Source organism: Lygodium microphyllum, chromosome 8, assembly GCF_053477565.2.
Source record: "Lygodium microphyllum isolate KBCC chromosome 8, Lygodium_microphyllum_v1.1.10, whole genome shotgun sequence".
Taxonomy (NCBI): Eukaryota; Viridiplantae; Streptophyta; class Polypodiopsida; order Schizaeales; family Lygodiaceae; genus Lygodium; species Lygodium microphyllum.
In genome coordinates, this window is record NC_141142.1 from 108,141,031 (window position 1) to 108,160,100 (window position 19,070).

Here is a 19,070-nt window from a genome sequence, read left to right on the forward strand (position 1 = left end):
CTTACGGTCTCATGGATACCATTCTACCCCCTATGATCCTAGTCTACATGTGCACACCACTAGCACAGGGATCAACTATAGCTTGATGTACCTTGATAATATACTCCTTACTAGCTCAGATTCTCTAGCCATAGCAAAAATCAAGGCAAAGCTTTATGCTATATTTGAGATGACCAACTTAGGTTGTTATCTTATTTCTTGGGGATGGAGATTGTTCGATCCGAGGGAAGCATCTTTCTATCACAGCAAAAGTATGCCCTACAATTGGTGAAACAGTATTGCACTGATAAGACACAACTAATGGCCACGCCTCTTGATCCCACTATCCAATAAGGATACCTTGGATCAATCTTTTGATGCTCATACCTATCATTCTATTGTGGAGAAACTAATTTGGTTGATTCATACTAGGCCAGATCTTACATACTCATTTAGTTTGCTTAGTCAGTATTTTAATGCACATAAAATGTCTCATTGGATTGCTTGTCTACATAAGTGTTAGGATATTTAAGGTGTACCTATAATTATGGAGATATTTAAGGTGTACCTATAATTATGGACTAACTTATGGTCATCGTTTATGCTTACAAGGATATATTGATTCTGACTAGTCAGGAGATCCTAACACCCATCTCTTAGGCAAGCCTTAAGCAAGAAACGATGGCGGCTTCTATGGCCAAGACAGAGTATCAAGGTCTTTTCGATGGTACCATTGAGGTTGGCCGTGCTTCAGTTTCCTTGTAAGATACCTATAATTGTCTACTGCGACAACTAGAGTGCCATCGCCCGTGCGGGCAATCCGATCATCACCCCTCGAACACAGCATGTGGCAGTTCATTATCACTTCACCAAAGAGCAAGTTGAGCTAGGCACTATTCGCCTAGAGTTTGTGATGTCCAGTGACAATTTTGCAGATATTTTAACCAAGGTGGTCAGGAGGTCAGTTCTACAGTACCTTCTATCTTGGATCGGCTTGGGTATGCCCTCCTCTGCTTCTTCAGATTGACAGGGAGAGGGTGTTTCCCTCTTACTTCTCCTTCTAGTTTGAAAGGGAACGGTTTCCTTCTCTTGATAATGACACTGATAATGCTTACAATTTTTCACTTTCAGACATTTGTTTATTTTATATTACATATTATGGACATTTGTAAAATCATCTGCATTATCAAGATTACATGATTTTAAAAGGGCACTTGGGCAACTGAACAATTCCCCTACGAGGGCACTGTCCAAGTAGCACTGTTACATCGCATTCTACATGAGCATGAAAATTTGCATCCTTCTTTGCATTACCCCGTACATTGGCATCCTGTTCGTGCAAACATGCATATGTGCACATTTATCCCTTTTCGGTCACCCTTGGAGTGTCGACTCCGGATCCATCATACTCATGGCATTGCACATGGCTATCTCCAAAGGCAGGTTTTTCCCCCCTATGCTTGCATGCTAGCTTTGCTTGTCTTGCTTGCTCCCACATCATCGTGCTTGTCTCTCCACATATCCGCCATATGATTGGTGTACACACACACATCCTTAGGAATACCTAGATACTTATCCTAGTAGTGTGTAAAATTTTTTGCTTATTTTACGAAGGTAGTGGGGCTATCCATCCTTATTTCTTGTACTTTAGGCATAGTGACTCAATGGGACGAACGCTGATTTACAACCCTCACTTAATGCTAAATCTTGTGGCAAAACTAAAACACAGCCCTCAAAAAACAAAAAAAGAATTCCGTTGTTGATTCCATCCACCTTTGCAAGACTAGGCAAGCTCCTAGGCAACCGACGAGCACCCTTAACCCAATGCCCTGGCCTCTCTTGGGTGATCACTTGGGCTCCCTTGGTAAGATAACCCTCCACTCCGTAGTCTTCGTAAGTCACCAGGCAGCCGACACACACCCTTTGCCCGATATCCTGGTTGCTTTGGGATGGGACACCTTGGGGTAAAAGAAAATAAACACAAGGGCTTATTTCTCATGGCTTAGTTTTGGGCCAAAGAGGGGGTGTTGAGCTTAAATTGCAATTAGCCTGACTTAGATAGCCCTCAAACATACTTAATTAATGAAGAAACCTTACTATTTTAAAAAGAAATGCGATCCTAGAGACTTATTGTGTGCCACATGCCAAACCCTAATTTAGGTGTCCCAAACTTTCTATAAATAGACATGCAGCCCACCACTCTCCTTCAAACTCGTTTTTGCAGGTTTCAAGAGCCGTATCATTACTGCCTGCACCCTGTTCGCATAGGACATCATCCTAGAGTTGTTGCCTGCTATCAAAACCCTACGTTTGCTGCCAATGTCATCATCTAGAGTTGTTAACATCATCCAAAACCCTGCATTTACTGAGTATCTCCCTCCTTCAGCTACTATCACCTACACTTCCTGTACAATTATCTACTGTTTTCAGCTATCACCCAGTTTTTCTCTCTCCTCAAGTACCTACGTTTTTTATCTTTCTCTCTCCTCACTGTGTTTCTACAGCAAATCCAGCCTCCCTCGCTGTGTTTGTTGGTGTTAGACACACGAAGGCTGCCTTGCTACATTTTGGGATCCATTTCGGAGAATGACACACTCTTCAGCTCATAACCTTTGCCTTGATCCCAGAGATACGAGAGTTCAAGGTTTAGTATTCATTGCATAGTGTGATTGCTGCATGAGCATTGTATATTTAGTATTCATTCACTTCATTATTCATTGTGTTCACTGTTTCTTAACTATATTCTCTGTTATTAGTTTGTGCTTTGTCGTATAATTGGTTTTGTGTTTTCTGCATTTAGAGCATTTCTTCACAGTTGTATGTTTACCTGGTTGTAGCCACTGAAGTCATCCATGAAACTGTAGAGAGCATGACCAGCCACATCTTCTAATACTCTATCAATGTAATGTAAGGGAAAACCATCGCTAATAGTGGCCTTGTTTAATTCTCAGAAATCAACACAAATTCAGATTTTTCCATTCTTTTTAGGAACAATTACAATAGGTGCAAGCCATTCCGAGTTCTCTGTGGGTGTGATAATCTTTGCATCGAGCATGGGGGACTATAGTGGGCCACTCAAGGTATTGGAAGTAGGTGGGCCTCTCAAGGCCCCGGATGAGGATGCAGTCGACGCCTTTGGATAGGGATGGCTTAAGTAGAAACGAAGAGGGTCTGCAATGGGGTCCAATCATCGTCATCTTGCATCGAAATATGTGCACCTACCCTGGCTATCTAAGAGAAGAAGCTTGTTAGGACCCCCAAGACTGAAAAGGCTGGCCAAGTCTACATAGATATCCAAAATCCATATGTGCCACTCATGAAGCCTTTGCCACAATACAACTGTCACCAAGGCTTACTTTTCAGCCCTACAAAGCTTCATCCTCCTCCAACATGGGTTTGGGAAGGCCGGACCCTACTCATTTCTATCAACCATCCATCTTCCATCCTCAAAAAAGTACCTTTGAGAGTTTGGGGCTACTCATTTTTATGCTTCCAGAAACTGTAAGCATCTGCAGCATTGCGATGTCATCCCTCACATACAAACTGTGTCACTTGCAAAAGTAAGATTATGCTTCCAGAAAAGCATGAACAAGACACAAGACTCTGATCAGTGGCTTTAAATCATCTAGGCACTGAAAACAAACATTTGGCTGGCTATCCCAGCCCAAGTTCTTTTCCTCTGGAAGGTGCAACAGTGATTCTTGTAATGTGCACATCCAAAGTTCTTGCACATGTTTGTGTAACCTGATTGAGGACTTAATCTAACACATCATTGGGCTGCAATGACAGTCTAGTGAGCCCAAGAGAGTTATATATCCACATATGTCCAAAGTCCTTGCCCATGTTTGTGATCCTAGACTTTCAACCTCACATCAATGGGCTGCAATGAAAAGTCCAATTTTTTGTCCATTGGGCCCAAAAGAGTGTGTCCATTGTGGTAATGCAAAACCAATACATGAGAAACTTGCAATAGATGAATACTATATTCAAAGGCAGTTTCAGTAAAGCCATGAAAAACTTGCAGGTGACAATAATCTCTATTTATTACACAGCCTAGGAAAATTTTGTGATTGACAATTATCATATATGAATTCATCAAGATAAGGTAACACAAATACTTTTTATATTGCTGGATTTGCAAGGACACCGCTTGATTTATCAACCATTCTATAAAAGTTTCCATACCAGGGGCTAAATGACCAGCCTGCACTGAATCTGTAAGCCCTCCAACAAACTCTATGAAGGTTGCAAATGAACCCCATGAGCTGATGCATGTTGCACATTGTATTCATGAGCCAACTTTTCTAGCATTCTCATTGAAAATTAGCCAAGAAATTTTTTAAGAGAAGAAAATCCTAATAACACCTCGAAGAAAAAAACCCCCAAGGTAAAATACAAAGTGCAAAGAAGCTTGTAGAGAATAGCTAAGTACATCATGTGAACAACCTATTTGGTGGGCAATAATGCCAGACCATCTGAGGGACTAGGTGAAAGAAGGTGCCTAAGTCCCAGGTCCACAGGAAAGCATCACTCCTCCTCCTCTCAAAGAGACCTTATAGCCTCTACCATCTCCCTTGTAGAGTCTAGATGATCTCTATTCGAGTCCTCAAGAGGATCTCAACAATGGAGATGTCCTAGAGTTCTATAGCATGGCTACACCTCATAGTCCACATGTACCAGGAAATAGTGTTAGCAATCAGCTCCCATCTATGATAGTGCCCATGGGTCCATTGAGCCTATGGATAGTCTAGAATAGGGATCCTACTTCAAGGGCTGGCCAATGATGAAAAGGAGTGGCTCCAATGAAAATACTCACATCCACATGTTGGGCCTATCTATGAACCAAGTTGTTCCATGAAAGACCATCCTGAGGGATTTCCATGTGTCCTGAGCTTTGGGACAGTCCCATAGGCAGTGTCTCTTTGTCTCCTCTAGCTCACCACATCTTACACATGCCACTGGGACCCTACAGTATTCAAGCTATGTATCGATTGCTAAGCTCCTGTGAGTTTATAGCCAAAGGAAGAGGGATGCCTTCCTAGGCCTGAAGCTATCGTCTAGCCTCCTCCAAAAGCCTGACAGAAAATGATTTGTGATGCCATGTCTGTGCCAATGAGAAGTGGCTGCTGGCAGCGTTCTGATCCTACTCCTCTAGATACTCCTCACCATCATAATGGTGTAGCCAAAGAAGGCCAAATCACATGGCGTATCAAGAAATGGATCCCTCCAATCCCACTCTCTTGGATACCATTGTAACCTTTGAAGGGGCCTCCTCTAATAAGCCCAATGTCTCCATCCATGCCATCTCCTCTCAAAATGTGCCACTATTTAACAAAGCATTTAAGGCCTTAAAATTAGTATTCTGCTGAATTGAGTGACAAACCACTGCATATATTTAAAAACATCTCATGCTGAAAGAAGGTTTAATTAAACCATGAAGTAAGTTGTGCAAACAAGGCCTGGACAATTCTACCACTACCAAGTAGTGCTCCAAGGAACATGCTGCCTTTCAAGCTGCATAGTCATGACCTCAGGAATGAAAAATGACATTTAGGTCTCACGATCAGCTGCGAACATTACATACAAACTGATTTTGATGGATGCAATCATGGCCACATATTTTGCTTCAAAAGGTAAATCTGTCAATGCATTCCATGCTTGACACTCCAGACCATTCATAAGCAAATGCAGAGAGGTAACAAGAGCTGATTGCTTGCATACATTAGAATCCCCGGAATGACTTACTATACTGATACTTTTGACATCTTTCGTATGAAAAATAGGCTTCAAAGATGAGCATATGGTTACTGCAGGTCTGGTTATAAATAATGGGTTTAATTACCTGGCCCTCTTTGCCTCCACTGACTATCCTAGTGCTGTCTGAAGTGCCATATATAGCAGTGACACCCTACAAAACAGAAATAAACATGTCAGCATCAGACACACGAAAATGAAAGCACGATGTACTGCCATGCAGTGCAACAAATCCAATGCATTACTCATTAACTCAATTATGTGCAATTGCATGAAGTTCACAATCAGTTGATAGATTAAACAAGCACACAAGAACAATGTAGATCACCACAAAAAAAAAACAGATCATCACAGGAAGAAAGAACTTATGTGATAGAGACTGGATACGAGATGATTAATGTCTGCAGCAATGAAGACTTCCCTACTTCACTCCCATCCCAAGCATGATACCCCAGCTCTTCACTTCTACTGCCCTGCTTCAATCCTATCCCATTTGAGGCTCAATTTAGTAGTCCAAGCTAGTTTGATTCTAAACCAAGAATACCGCTTAAATGTCAACAAGGTTTCCCAGATAAACGATTCCTTGATCTGAAACCAACTACTTATATAAGCTGAAAGTAAGTCAGTGTTTCTAGAACAAACATCCATATGTCCAGCCTGAATTATCAATCACCTTAAAGAAATCATATTGCCTCTGATGGAATAATAATGATAATGTCTGTTGCTTTGTAACAATAACTAATTTTGACTCTTAAGGAAGCCAGACTAGACAAAGATAACAAGGTTTATTCTTATATAAGACAACAGTGATACATCATAAAGCACAAGTAACGGATACGTATTCCTCTAACAACACTCTAGATCATTTGTGAACGATGCCACATTAGGGGATATGACTTACAAATTTTTGCTGCTATATCCTTCTTTGTATAATGACTGTTTACAGGCAAGACTTTCTATCTTACTAGAGAGAATTAAACTTGAAAGCTTATGCAGCTCTTACAAAGCCAGACACATTGCCTTCAAGAGGAATTTGAAGCTTGACATGTTATTGTCAATTCTTGAAGCATGATTCGTGCAAAACATTATGAGCTCATAAGCTGAAGTTATAAGTATGAAACTGGTGAAGTTTTTCTCCTAGAAAATTCAATACTCACAGTGACATGTGCATCAAGTATTGTATACAATGCTTTTCCTGATTGTGGACCAAATGCTCTTATCCTACCATCACTCCAACCACTGATAATGGATTTTCCATCTGGCATAAACGCTATGCAAAGGCATGTCTGATTGGGAACCTGTAAACAGAAAATAAAGAAAGAAAAGAAGGCTCAGAGATATGGAAGGTCCACCAAATTGCTTGCAGACCAGTTATTAAAACACGATACACTGTTTGTACTCATTGGTCTCAATGCAGCTAAATAAAAAATCCCTGCAAACTATGTAAATCAGATTTGGGGCTCATAAATTATTCCTTCTTGTGTTTATTAGATTTAAGGGGGATGCAACCTTGATGCGGAGTAGCTCATGCCCCTGAGACAGATGCCAAAGTCGTATGTCCTCATGGGAGCAAGTAGCAAAGACCTCACTATATCCTGAAGGAAATGCTATGTCATAGATCTTGTCATAATGGCAAGTGTGTATAAGTTGCACTTCCATTATATTTTTCCTAGCATCATACCTGTTTTCATTGAGATGCATGATTGGAAGAGATCAATTGATACATAGCAGAAGACATGATTGTATGATATTTTCCACATTTTGTAGATGAAAAAGAAAGTGAGGAGCATAACATACAAACAAGGAGTATCAGTAAACAAACAACTAACATCCACCAGCTTAGTTTAAGGCCTGAGAATCCTACCTTACTTTAAAACAGATTACCATGTTGATACACTTAACAGTCCTTACCTAACAAAATACATGTTACACATTGATGTGCCAGCATAAAAATCAAAAGATTCCCCTCTCAAGCTGTTGGATAGGGCAACTATAGATGTTACTTTGCCTTCTACTTGAGTGCAGCAGATAGTTTTCAAGCTCTCTGACTTGACAAGTGCAATTGTTCCATTTCCACTACCAGCAAGAAGATCTCCAGTGGGAGTAACTGCACAATACAGTATCCCCATCTCAAGTTTCGCTTTTGGTCCCCCATGTCGAAATACCTTTGGACCAAGGCTAACCTGCTCACAAAGATAATAAACCATGATAAGTTAAGCTACCTCCAACAACCCATTTCAGGTTAAAATAGGAACCATGCTATATTCCCTTTCTCCCAAAACAAAGACATACATACATGAACACACACATGCACATACATGTTTATGTTATGTACCACATACATGTTTACGTTATGTACCGCATCATATACAATGGCCACAGGAATAGCACATGCTGCTGCTTCACTCTTTGACATAATCCTTGATATTGAGTTTATTTATTGCATTTAGTTGTTTTTTTCTCACCTTATTATCATTCATTTACCAGCATTATTCTTGCTTATTTTAGGTCTTATTTTCTGATTGTTGGATACACCATTGGAAAACCAGCTTTTAGGGCTTATTCTTGCTTACTGCAAATTTATGTTGTAAAATACCAGGAAAGCTAGCCTTCTTATTCCCGGCATTATTTTGGTTTATTAGCTGGCCTTATGTTAGATCTCATTTTCTACTAGTAAACCCTTGTTAGTCTGCTATTAAATTGAGGCAATTTAGCATTGGTAATTACAAGACTAGAATATATCATTGAGGCAAGGATGAGCATTCATCTCAAAAAGTTCCCATGATTCTATTCAATAAGTATACATAGTTTTGTGACTCAAACTATGTAGAAATAATTAAACCTTCATGACTAAAGCCATCCAAAGCTACACCTAGTGTGTTTACTACCAAAGTCATGACTAAAGCCTATGCAGTAATAAGAACTGGCTTTGCTACAAGATTTTAGAGATCTTGCAGGTGCAACTATCACGTGGCATATATTTTTAATGCTTAGCTTTGGCATTATAAAGTTGTGCACATGTGACGTGCAATTGTGAAGTGCAAGTCAGTAGTAAAGTCACTTTGACGGCCTAGGTACCCCAAGTGAGCAATGGGTGACATTGGTAAAAGTTGTATAAAGTTATGCTAGACACGTACTTGTGGGTGCCTAGTGTCAATTTGGGTCTAGGCCATTAATTGGGCCATTAAAATGTCCAATGGTAACGTTGGGGGACTAGGCATTAATTAATAAATTAATGCTAGTCCAAAGCTAGTTAATTTTGGGACAAGTAAATGCCCCATGGAGGTTAGCATATTAATTGTAAATGGGCACAAGCCAGTAGTTGGGCAAGGACAAAGGAAAAATTAATTATTGTTAGAACATAAATTCTGAAAATTAATTAATTAATGTTGAAAATTACAATTAGAAGGTTGCCAAGTGGCAAAAGAGGCTACCACTTGTCAAAATTACCCATGCAAACTGAGAAAGGACTGTTTGGGGGTTGGCTGAGGGTCATTCCAACCATTCAAAGGATTGTTGAGGCTGAGAGAGAGAGAGGAGAGAATGCTGCTACAAAAGGGGCGAGCAGTTTCAATGGATTTTCAGTCAGACAGAGAGGTCCACACAACACGTGACAACTCCCAGGGTGTGGCTAGCAGCAAGTGACTCCATGCGAGGGCATGCGACAGCCATCAAGGACTCCCACATCAACAGGCAACATCATTTTTGCTGTCATAGATCAGGGCTGAATAGTTTTAAGCCTTTTTCCAACTTTGGGTGAAGGGCAATTGAAGAAATTGCTGTTGATACCCTAATTTACAGTCGAAATTAGGGTTTCCACAAACACCTTGGGATCCATGCCCAATTACTGAAGACCTCACACTTAGTGTAGCAACTAAAGGCAAAAAATTTGCAGCTGGTCCTAGAGATAGCCCATTCTCAATTTATTGTGGCCCGCATATGAGAGATTGAAGTCCCAATTGTGCCTAGATTGTAGTGTACAATCAAAGGGCAAAATGATTCTATGAGGGATTGGTCATTCTTGACAACAATTGTATTGAAGATTGAAGGAGGTCAGCCTATGTCTCAATGTAGTTCAACCTTCTAGTGATACAAGATAAAGAAATACCGTAAGCGGCAAGAGGCACCAGTTGTTCAGGCCAATGGGGCATTGGCTGTCCAAAATTAAGTGATAAAGTTAGCATTTTTCAGATTTGTGCATTTATTGCTTGCTGTAATCTGTGGTAAATCAGGTCATCTACCACCCCTTCCAAGAAGGAAGCTAGTTTTATGGTTCCATTGCCAAGACACATCAACTCCCTTGAGTGTGGGCTTGAGGCACTTGTGTGAAAGCATTTGAAGGTACATAGAGCAATAGGGAAAATGCAATACCTAATCTTGGAACAGGCACAAAGCATGGGTAGCAAGGAAATAGCGAGGGTTAAGAGCAAGAAGCAAGTCCATCAAAGTCACAAAATCATGATAACCAGCAAGGAGATGAAGAATATGATGACCAATTTAAGGCTTGGTTGAGGACAGCAACTCCTCCAAGAACAACATCCTTTTTTAACTCCTCCAAGAAGAACATCAAGGCCAAGAAGAAGATGTCATCCTCTAGAGCTTCTAGGCAGCAAGCTCCCAAAGAAGAGCCACCACAACCTCAAAATGCGTCAAATGTTGGTGATGAACAAAAGCAACTCATGCCAATGGGGCAAGATATACAAATGCAAGGCCATCTTGGTAATGCCAATCCGTTAGTTTTTGGACAGCATGGCATGCATGCTAATATGGGTTATCTAGGATACTTTGGTGACGGAACTATCTTCCATGCAATGGCTGGTCAAGGACTGCATATTGGGATGTATAGTATGAATCGATATGGTATGCAGCAACCAATGCATGGAATGCAAAACCCAATGTATCCAGATATGGCAAAGTGGCATGATACCTAGGATACAATGTGGCATGTATGGTAATGCATTTGCATCCCTTGGTGTGTATGGGGCTCAAGGAACAAATGTTGGTCATGCAAATGCCACCAAAAGGGCCAATAAAGGACTACGGTGAGGGTGGTAAAGGGGTGAAGTTTGAGACCTTCAATGGTGTGCAAGATAGAGCACTGACTTTCATTCAACAATTTGATGTGGCATACTCTAGGGGTAGCTTCATCGAATCCTCTAATATCCGAAAGGTAGCCACATTTTTGAAAGGGAAAGCATTACAATGGTGGTCCACATTTTCGATGCAAGGTAGAGCACCATCAATATGGGTACAATTTAAGCAATTGTTTGCTTCTAATTGGTTGATGAGTTCCACTTGTCAAAATTACCCATGCAAACTGAGGGAGGTCTGTTTGAGGGATGGCTTAGGGTCATTCCAGCCAGCCATACTGTCAAAATTACCCATGCAAACTAAGGGAGGTCTGTTCGAGGGATGGCTTAGGGTCATTCCAGCCAGCCATTCACATGATTGTGGAAGCTGAGAGAGAGAGAGAGAGAGAGAGAGAGAGAGAGAGAGAGAGTGTGTGTGTGTGTGTGTGTGCGTGCTGCTACAACAGGCACCAGCAGTTTCAGTGCATTTCCAGCTAGCCAGAGCAGTCCACACAGCATGTGCTCCCAAGGTGCCTCTAGCAATAGGTGAATGCATCCTAGGGGAGGGGACAGCCATCAAGGGCTCCTAGATCAGCAGGTGACATCATTTCTGCTGTCATAGATCAGGGCAGCAGGTGATTTTGGCACTCTTTGGTGACAGAGACTTGAAATCCCTCTCTCCACAGCTTTATTTCTCATCTCCAATCATTCCCTCAACAGTTCTAAGCCTTTTTCCAGCTTTAGGTGAACAACAATTGAAGAAATTGCTCTTGAAACCCTAATTTACAGCAAAAATCAGAGTTTCCATAACCGCTTTAAGATCCATGCCCAATTATTGAAGACATCCCACTCAGTGTAGCAATTGAAGGCAAGAAATTTGCAGCTGATCCAGAGGTAGCCCATTCTCAATTTATTGCGGCCCACATGCGACATATTGAAGACCCAATTGTGCCCAGATTGTAGTGTACAATCAAAGGGCTGGTCATTCTTGATAACAATTGTATTGAAGATTGAAGGAGATCAGCCTGTGTACTTCAACTTCTAGTAATACAAGATAAAGAAATACCACAAGGGGCACCAGCTGTTGGGCCCAATTGGGTGTTGGCTGTCCAAGATTAAGTGGTAAAGTTTGCATTTTCAAATTTGTTTTGTGGTACATCAGGTCATCCACTACCCTTTCCAAGAAGACTGGTTTCAGCAGCAATTCAGCCTTACCCACGAAGGGCTCTTCACGCATGGTTTCCTGCGATGTGGCCAGCACATATGGATATAGTACACGGGATGACACTCTAGTACAAGAGGTCTTGTAGAGAGGTCATTCGGGGTCCAATAGTGTGGTCCACTAGGCAGCCCAGCTATGTAGACAAGGCAAAGTTCAAGATGAGTGTGTGATATCCTAGAATCTCAAGAGAGTCAGATGCAGGCAGGCAAGCAGCAAATGGAATGACCAATAGACAGGATTACAGTCCTATGTTTGGGCATTATTTTCATTGAGAGGTCATGGAAAGCTCAGGGACATGGGATGAGAAAAGTTGTAGATGAGAGTGTGATAGCCTGGAATATACAAAAAGTCAGATGTAGGCACGCAACAAGCTGACGGTACTCCCAGTAGACAGGATTATTGTCCTATCTTTGGACTTGATTTTCTCATTGAGAAGTCATGGAAAGCTGCAGAACAGAGTGTGAGGAAGCATGAGAAAGATTTCCTTCACATTTTCATGGAGAGAACGTATATATTTCTTCTGAGCAGTGAGAGGTACATTGACATCCTCACCAACAAAGATTAGACAGGCTTGCTAATGAATATAGTATGATGATTTGTTGTATCAAGGAGCTATCTAATAGAGCAGCCAGTTTGGGAGCACCTATTTGCCCACTCTCTGATCCCTTTTGTACCTTTTGACATGAAAAACAAATTGCAGGCATCATGTATATTTTTTTCCGGCAGTAATTCCTTCAATTAGTTACACACAAACAGTACATTTAACTGAAGAAGTACAAGCCTAGTACACCTTGAGATGGCCACTCTATGAGGTAGCTGAGAATATACAAAAGACAAAATGGAGAAAATGAGGATCATAGAACATGGCACTGTGACAGACCATGTGTCTGGGCATCGTGTAATGAAGCACCCTCCATCTTGTACCAATTATGGCATCTTTGCTAGTAACGGATATCCTTTACTTTTAGTAAGCAATTGACTTTTGACAATGATGCAACCCTGCTGCTCAATATAAATAACTTCCTGGGTCATGCAACTAAAAATCTCATGGGATTTCACAAATCAGACACTAAAACAGCACCTTTCATAAAATGCAACTTCTAGGATTAATTAATTGTATCATGTAAATATGCGGAGTGCTGAAGGCTCATGATTTAGAATATATCATTGTTGCATTAGACATCAAGCATTGTTAAAATTCTTATGGGGATCTAACTGAGGCTTTTGCTGAAAACAACAGGTTAATGTTTGATATGCTTCACTTGGATGAGGGCATAACCTGCAAAATGTCTCCAGATAGAGTGCCTGCATACACATATTCGTCATTTGCATCTAGAACCTGAAAATTGTGCACAATAATCACAGTCAAAACTATAACATCATCATTGAATCTGTCAATGAAACTAAAGCCACACTTGGGCGAAACAAAGAGTGGAGCCTTTTGAATGTATGTCTGTATACTTGCACGAGCAGAAAACTGTATTAATACTTGTGTATTTTATCGAACAAATTCTTTTCAAATTTCTCAAAAACTAGCGAGATAAAGAGCACGTGCTTTTTACATAAATGTTTAATGCCTACAGAGGCTTTATTGAATCAATTAATAAATAATTCATTCTTACCCAAAGAAGGCACATAGCTTGCATCTAGACATACCTTGGGTTCATATTGCTACATAAAAGTGTTTGTTCTAATAGATATACTTGAGATAGTCAATTGTTGAAAACTGTTTATCGACATTACCAAAAATATCCATCAGTGTATACGGCAGTCCAACATCTCTCGCATGGAAAAACAGCAGGACTAAGGCAATTTATCTTTAGACATTGACATAACTACAAACATAAGCAATCCAAAAGTCAAGGGCAACATGTAAAAGCATCCAATTTCCAATCCATATATGCAGGGATGATGACTAACAATCATTAAAATGTATTGCTGCAATTAATTTGTTATTGATAGCAGCCAATAACAAGCATCTGATCCTCCACAACCTCTGGTACAGCTCTCAGCTATTAAAACCTGATTCAGATATGTCTCTACTGCTCCCAATTGAGCTAAAAATTCTACTAAACCCTTCTAGAAGTCAGTGAAAGCATCAATCCCGCCTTGACTCTAAGTCCCTGAGAAAAAGTTAAAAGTTCACTATGCACTTCTGCAATGAATTCCTTGTAAAGGAGATGGACACCTAGACACGATGCATCAGCCTGTTACTGCAAGGAATGAAATATTTCTTAACATAGAAATGCCACAATGAACCAGGGCCATTGAACAAATCAAATCACGAGAAGAACTAACAAAGAGGGTTATTCTTGTACGAGTGGTAATACAGGCAACAAAATGCTTTGTTTGGTTTTTGGGTTCCCCTATGTCAAAGCCCTAAGTGCCTGTATTATGTGGCGAAAATCTAGGGAACCTTGAGCATACACAGCTGGCTGCTGTTTCTTGGGATGCAGATCTAAGAACTCTAAATGGTGTTGTTACATCCTTGGACATTTGACTCATTTCCCAGCCATAGAGCCAAATGGGTTCAATGCCAAGCCAGGGCTAGTACCACGCTCGCATCCCCAAGAGCTAGAGTCCCATACTACCAACCCAAACTGTCCTAGTATACAAACATGACCACCATCCTAGAGTCCAAGCATAGTGAGCAAACCATGGATGTGCACAAACGGGCCTTGAGTACTATCTGTAGAACTCAATTGCCCTGACCCTTAAGTGCTCTTAGTGCACTCGCACTAAGACACTCATAACCCAAGGCTGTGACTCATGCTACGAGTGCCCATTCTAGATGTCCAAAGATGTAGCAAGCATGTAAATCTGCATCTCTACTTATCACCCTTGTCCCTAAATTCCCTACCTTTCCTATTCCTATCTTTTGTCTTTGTCTCCTCCCCTATTTGGTGTTAGACCTTCTGTGGAGGTCTCTCTCACTGCTACAAGGGTTAGGTCTACCCCTTCCCTCATCTTTGAAGGAATCCTGCTTACACAGCATCCTAGGAAAAGCCACAACAAGATGCCCAACATCCCAGATGTGAAGCACTAGCTTGGAAGTATTAGCATTCATGTGTGTCATGTATGGTCATCTCCTTCCTGTGACTCGGACGAGTACATTTAGAGCTCCAACATTGTGTTTGTCTATCATTTTATCAGCCCAGCACACTTTAGGTGGAGGTGAGACCAGTGCATTTCATTTTTAGCACACTAGTCATTTTTGTCGTTCAGGTGGGCTGACCTAGGCACCCATATTTTGGACCTGGACAACTAGTATACTACTTGTGGCTTCAGTTTGCCCATTTATATGCAGCCTGCCCCACCCCCTCAATTCACTCATCCATTGATCATTGCTCATTCAGCCTGCCCTCATTCTTTTTGTCTCATCCCCCTACCTCTATCTAGCAGTCACACTAACCCTCAGAGCTACGTGTTGGGGCTGATTGTTGCAGCCTTGTATCATTGAGTCTTTTGTCAATTTGTTCATTCTCTCCTGTTTCTTTCAGCCTCCTATCTTCACTTTGTGCCCACTTTCCTTTCCACTGTGCACTCTCAGATGGTATCATCTGCATTGGTGGGAGCCGGAGTCAACTGAAGAGGAGCAACTATCCCACACATCAGCCAGCTGGGCATCATCAATAAAGTTGCCAATCTGCATTTTTTTGTCTCTTTGCATGCAGGGCAGCCTACCTTCAGCCAGCAAAGCTTTGCTTCTGCGTTGAATCCTCTCCCAGGCGGCACTTTTATGCTGGTGGCTGATTTCTCTAGCCATGCAACCTTCCCAGCTGCTAGTGACACTTCTGAAGCTGCATTTTAAGCTGGCTGCAGTCTTTCAGTGTGGATGACCTTTTCTAGCTGCTGATATGATCATTTTGGTGCTCCAAGCTGCATTTTCAGGTCAGGCAGACTTTCCCAGGCTGTGTTGATAGTTCTCAGCCTGTTGAACAGGTTGTGTTTGTGCTCCGGCCACCTGTCTACCTCACTTTTGCACACCAGCACCTCTCTTCAGCAGTATTTTGATCATCCAGCCTCAACTGCTGACATCGTCAGACCTGCTGTACAGCAAAGAGACAGGCCCTGAACAGGCAGAAGTCATCATCTTCTAGGTCGTTTTCATCAACAGCAGCAGCATTTTCCTGTTTTTTGCAGGTTTTCTTTAAGGATACTGATGGCAAAACAGTAGGACTGGAGGATTGTGTGAATTGGGACTGCGGGGACTGTTGAAGTGATGACCGAGACCAAGAAGACTGACTTTCACAAACGCACGACCATGAGGATCGTTGTTCAAACCACAGAGATCAACATAGTGATTGTGACGAATTGTAGGACAAACCGTGACAAGGTTCCTTTCTGACAGGCTACAGCCATCACACCGTGATCACCAGACCATGATTGGCTATTGTGGCACCCCCTGTGCAAGTGCCTATCCTACCCTCCCTTCTCACCTTAGAAAAGCTAGATGGGACAAACTACCCTCTATGGTCATGCAAAGTTGAGTGCATCCTCAACACCTTTGAACTATGGGATTTTGTGACAATCCCGGTTCTCTTGACTTGCCATAGATCCCCATGTTAGAGAAACCATAGACTCGGTTGCCACTACTACAAAAGTCTGGAAGAGATTGGCATCTCTTTACCAGGTCTAGACATTCTAGCATCGCATGACCCTCAAGTTGAAGCTTCAATATCTCTCTGTCACATATTCCCTACAATGAAGGACCACATCAACAAGATGGATGAGATTTGGGATGAGCTTACATTCCTTGGTAAGATCATGTCTTTGGAGGACCTTGTTGTGACACTTCTCTCACATCACCCATCATCAAAGTATGATGTGTTCTACACTAATCTCCAAAGCTCTCCTATGAGGGGTACTATCAGTTGGGAGAAGCTAGTCTCAATGGTGCTTGAGCAAGATGTGTATCACAAGGAGTAAATTCTGCCAGAGCTGTAGCACAAAAACGTGCCTTTGCAGCATCATCTTCAAGAAAAGGACAAGCCAAATAGAAGAAAGGGAAGAAGTGGTCCAAGGAATTGGAATCATTTTTCAACAATGATATAGGTTCAAAGGGGAAGCGCAAAGGCTATCCCAAGTGTCCACACTGTGGAAAGACATTGCAATTGTTACACTTATCATGTTCCTCCTAAGTTCTAGTGTGAACACTCCCTTATCCATAGGCACTTTTTACCTTCTAGCTGGTGAAGGGTTTTTAACCCGTGTAAACACCCATCAATAGGTGTGGTACTTAGTACCTTAGGGATTGTACTTTCAGATCATTCTCACATAGTCGATTTGACATTCCTGTTGGGTATTTGACTCACGCCTCACTTACGCCTACACTCATATGGGAGTGTCGGTGATCAGTAGGACATTGGGGCACTTTTTACTCTCGGTAGGAGAGGTTTTTTCCCCCAGACTTATAGTCTTATTTTCGTATGTGCTTATGTGCTTATGTTACACACTTATGGGCACTTACCGTGTTCGGGTGTGAACACCCCCTACAATCCTAAGGTTTAAGGGTTGTACTTTGTACTTTCATTCTACACTCTTTCAGTCAATTCTATTGGGTGTCGTGCTTCACTCTGTCTCTCTCACTCTCACATTGTCTACTGCACTCTCAGCTGCACCTCAATCCTCTCACCTCCTCACATTTGGTATCAGAGCTGAGTTCAGCTCAGTTCAGCTCTGCTCTGGTCTCATCCTCCAGGAGTGCCCGCGAGCTACTTCCCACTATAGCTGGTTCCAGAGATCTGCAGCTCAACCTGCTCCGCCCCCAGCATTTGCAGAGCAGTGCCGGTACTACTACAACTAGTGCCAGCACCTGTGATATACCCTGCCGGTTGCGCCAGACAGCCCGTCACTGGCAGTGACACCCCTACGCCTGTCAGTCTGCCTGCGCAGCCTTCCTGCACTGAGCTAGCCTGCGCCGCCTCCTACCTCCAGTGCGCCCTGTACCTGCGCACTGACGCTGCTCCTGCAGACGCCGCCAGCTGCAGGCGCCACCTCCTCTGTACCAGCGCGCCACTTGCAGATGCCGCCAGTCCAAGCGCCGCCTCCTCTGCCCAGCATGTCCTCTGCCCAACGTGCCCTCTACCTAGCGTGCCTCCTGCAAGCGCCGCCAGCTGCAGCTGCCGCCTCCTCAAGCGCCGCCAGTCCCTGTGCGCGCCCTGTTCCTGTGCGCAGACATTGCCTCGGGATCCATGCCCGTCGTCAGTCAGCTGCAATCATTCTGCAGAGGTAACATTTTGCATTTTTTATTTCAAACACAGGAGTTCGTGCAACAGCAGGATCAGTTTTCTGCATTGGGGCACGTGCCTGTGTCTGTGACAAAGACACATTAAATGCACATTCTGGGGTATTTGTAACAGAAATTTTGGCAAAAATTTTGGGGATTTTGACATTACAGTGTTGCTGAGTACCGTTTGCACCTTGGGAAGCGTGCATTAAAGACAGTTCTTGACAGAGTACACCCTTGCACATTAATTGCAGAAGTGTGCTTGCTGCAATTTCTGGAAATTTGCAGATTTCCAGCCCTTATTGCTTTGACATTGCTCATTTGTCTTTGGAAATTTATCATCATGGCAAATCAGGGAGGTGATGTATTTACCTATGTATCCAAGGAAGACAGATTGGATGGAAACAATTATTCGCTATGGTCATTCATGATGAAAAATGTATTAGTGGCTAAGAATTTATGGGATTATGTCAATGGAGAGGAAACTAGACCGGGAGTTGTAGCTCCCGTTACTCCTCCTCAAGGGGCACGTGGACAACGGGGACCTCAGCCCGCTCCACCTCAGCCACTTCCTCCAAGAATTGCAACTCAAAAAGCTTGGGATACACGAGATGCACAAGCTTTGTCGTTGATTGCTTTGGCAATTCAGCGGTCCATCATCCCTCGCATTTGTTCAGCATCTTCTTCACGAGATGCATGGCTGACTTTGGAGCATATGTTTGTAGGAAAGAATGAGACTCGAATCTCTTTCTTGAAGAAAGAGTTATAGACTTTGAAGATGAATGAGGGTGATTCTATGCAGGATCACTTGAATAAG

General features: G+C 42.3%; 1 protein-coding gene across 2 annotated transcripts in view; it reads right to left on the bottom strand.

The window, feature by feature from the left end:
• LOC148032714 (cilia- and flagella-associated protein 52-like) overlaps window positions 1-19,070 on the bottom strand; it is a 92,176-nt gene that overhangs the window by 34,033 nt on the left and 39,073 nt on the right. For both annotated transcript variants that reach the window (XM_087683353.1, XM_087683354.1), the window contains 5 exons: window positions 13,304-13,363; window positions 7,645-7,916; window positions 7,243-7,414; window positions 6,891-7,031; window positions 5,822-5,887 (listed from right to left, as the gene is read on the bottom strand). In XM_087683353.1, the coding sequence (XP_087539479.1) occupies window positions 5,822-5,887; window positions 6,891-7,031; window positions 7,243-7,414; window positions 7,645-7,916; window positions 13,304-13,363 (711 nt within the window). The remainder of the gene's footprint in view (window positions 1-5,821; window positions 5,888-6,890; window positions 7,032-7,242; window positions 7,415-7,644; window positions 7,917-13,303; window positions 13,364-19,070) is intronic.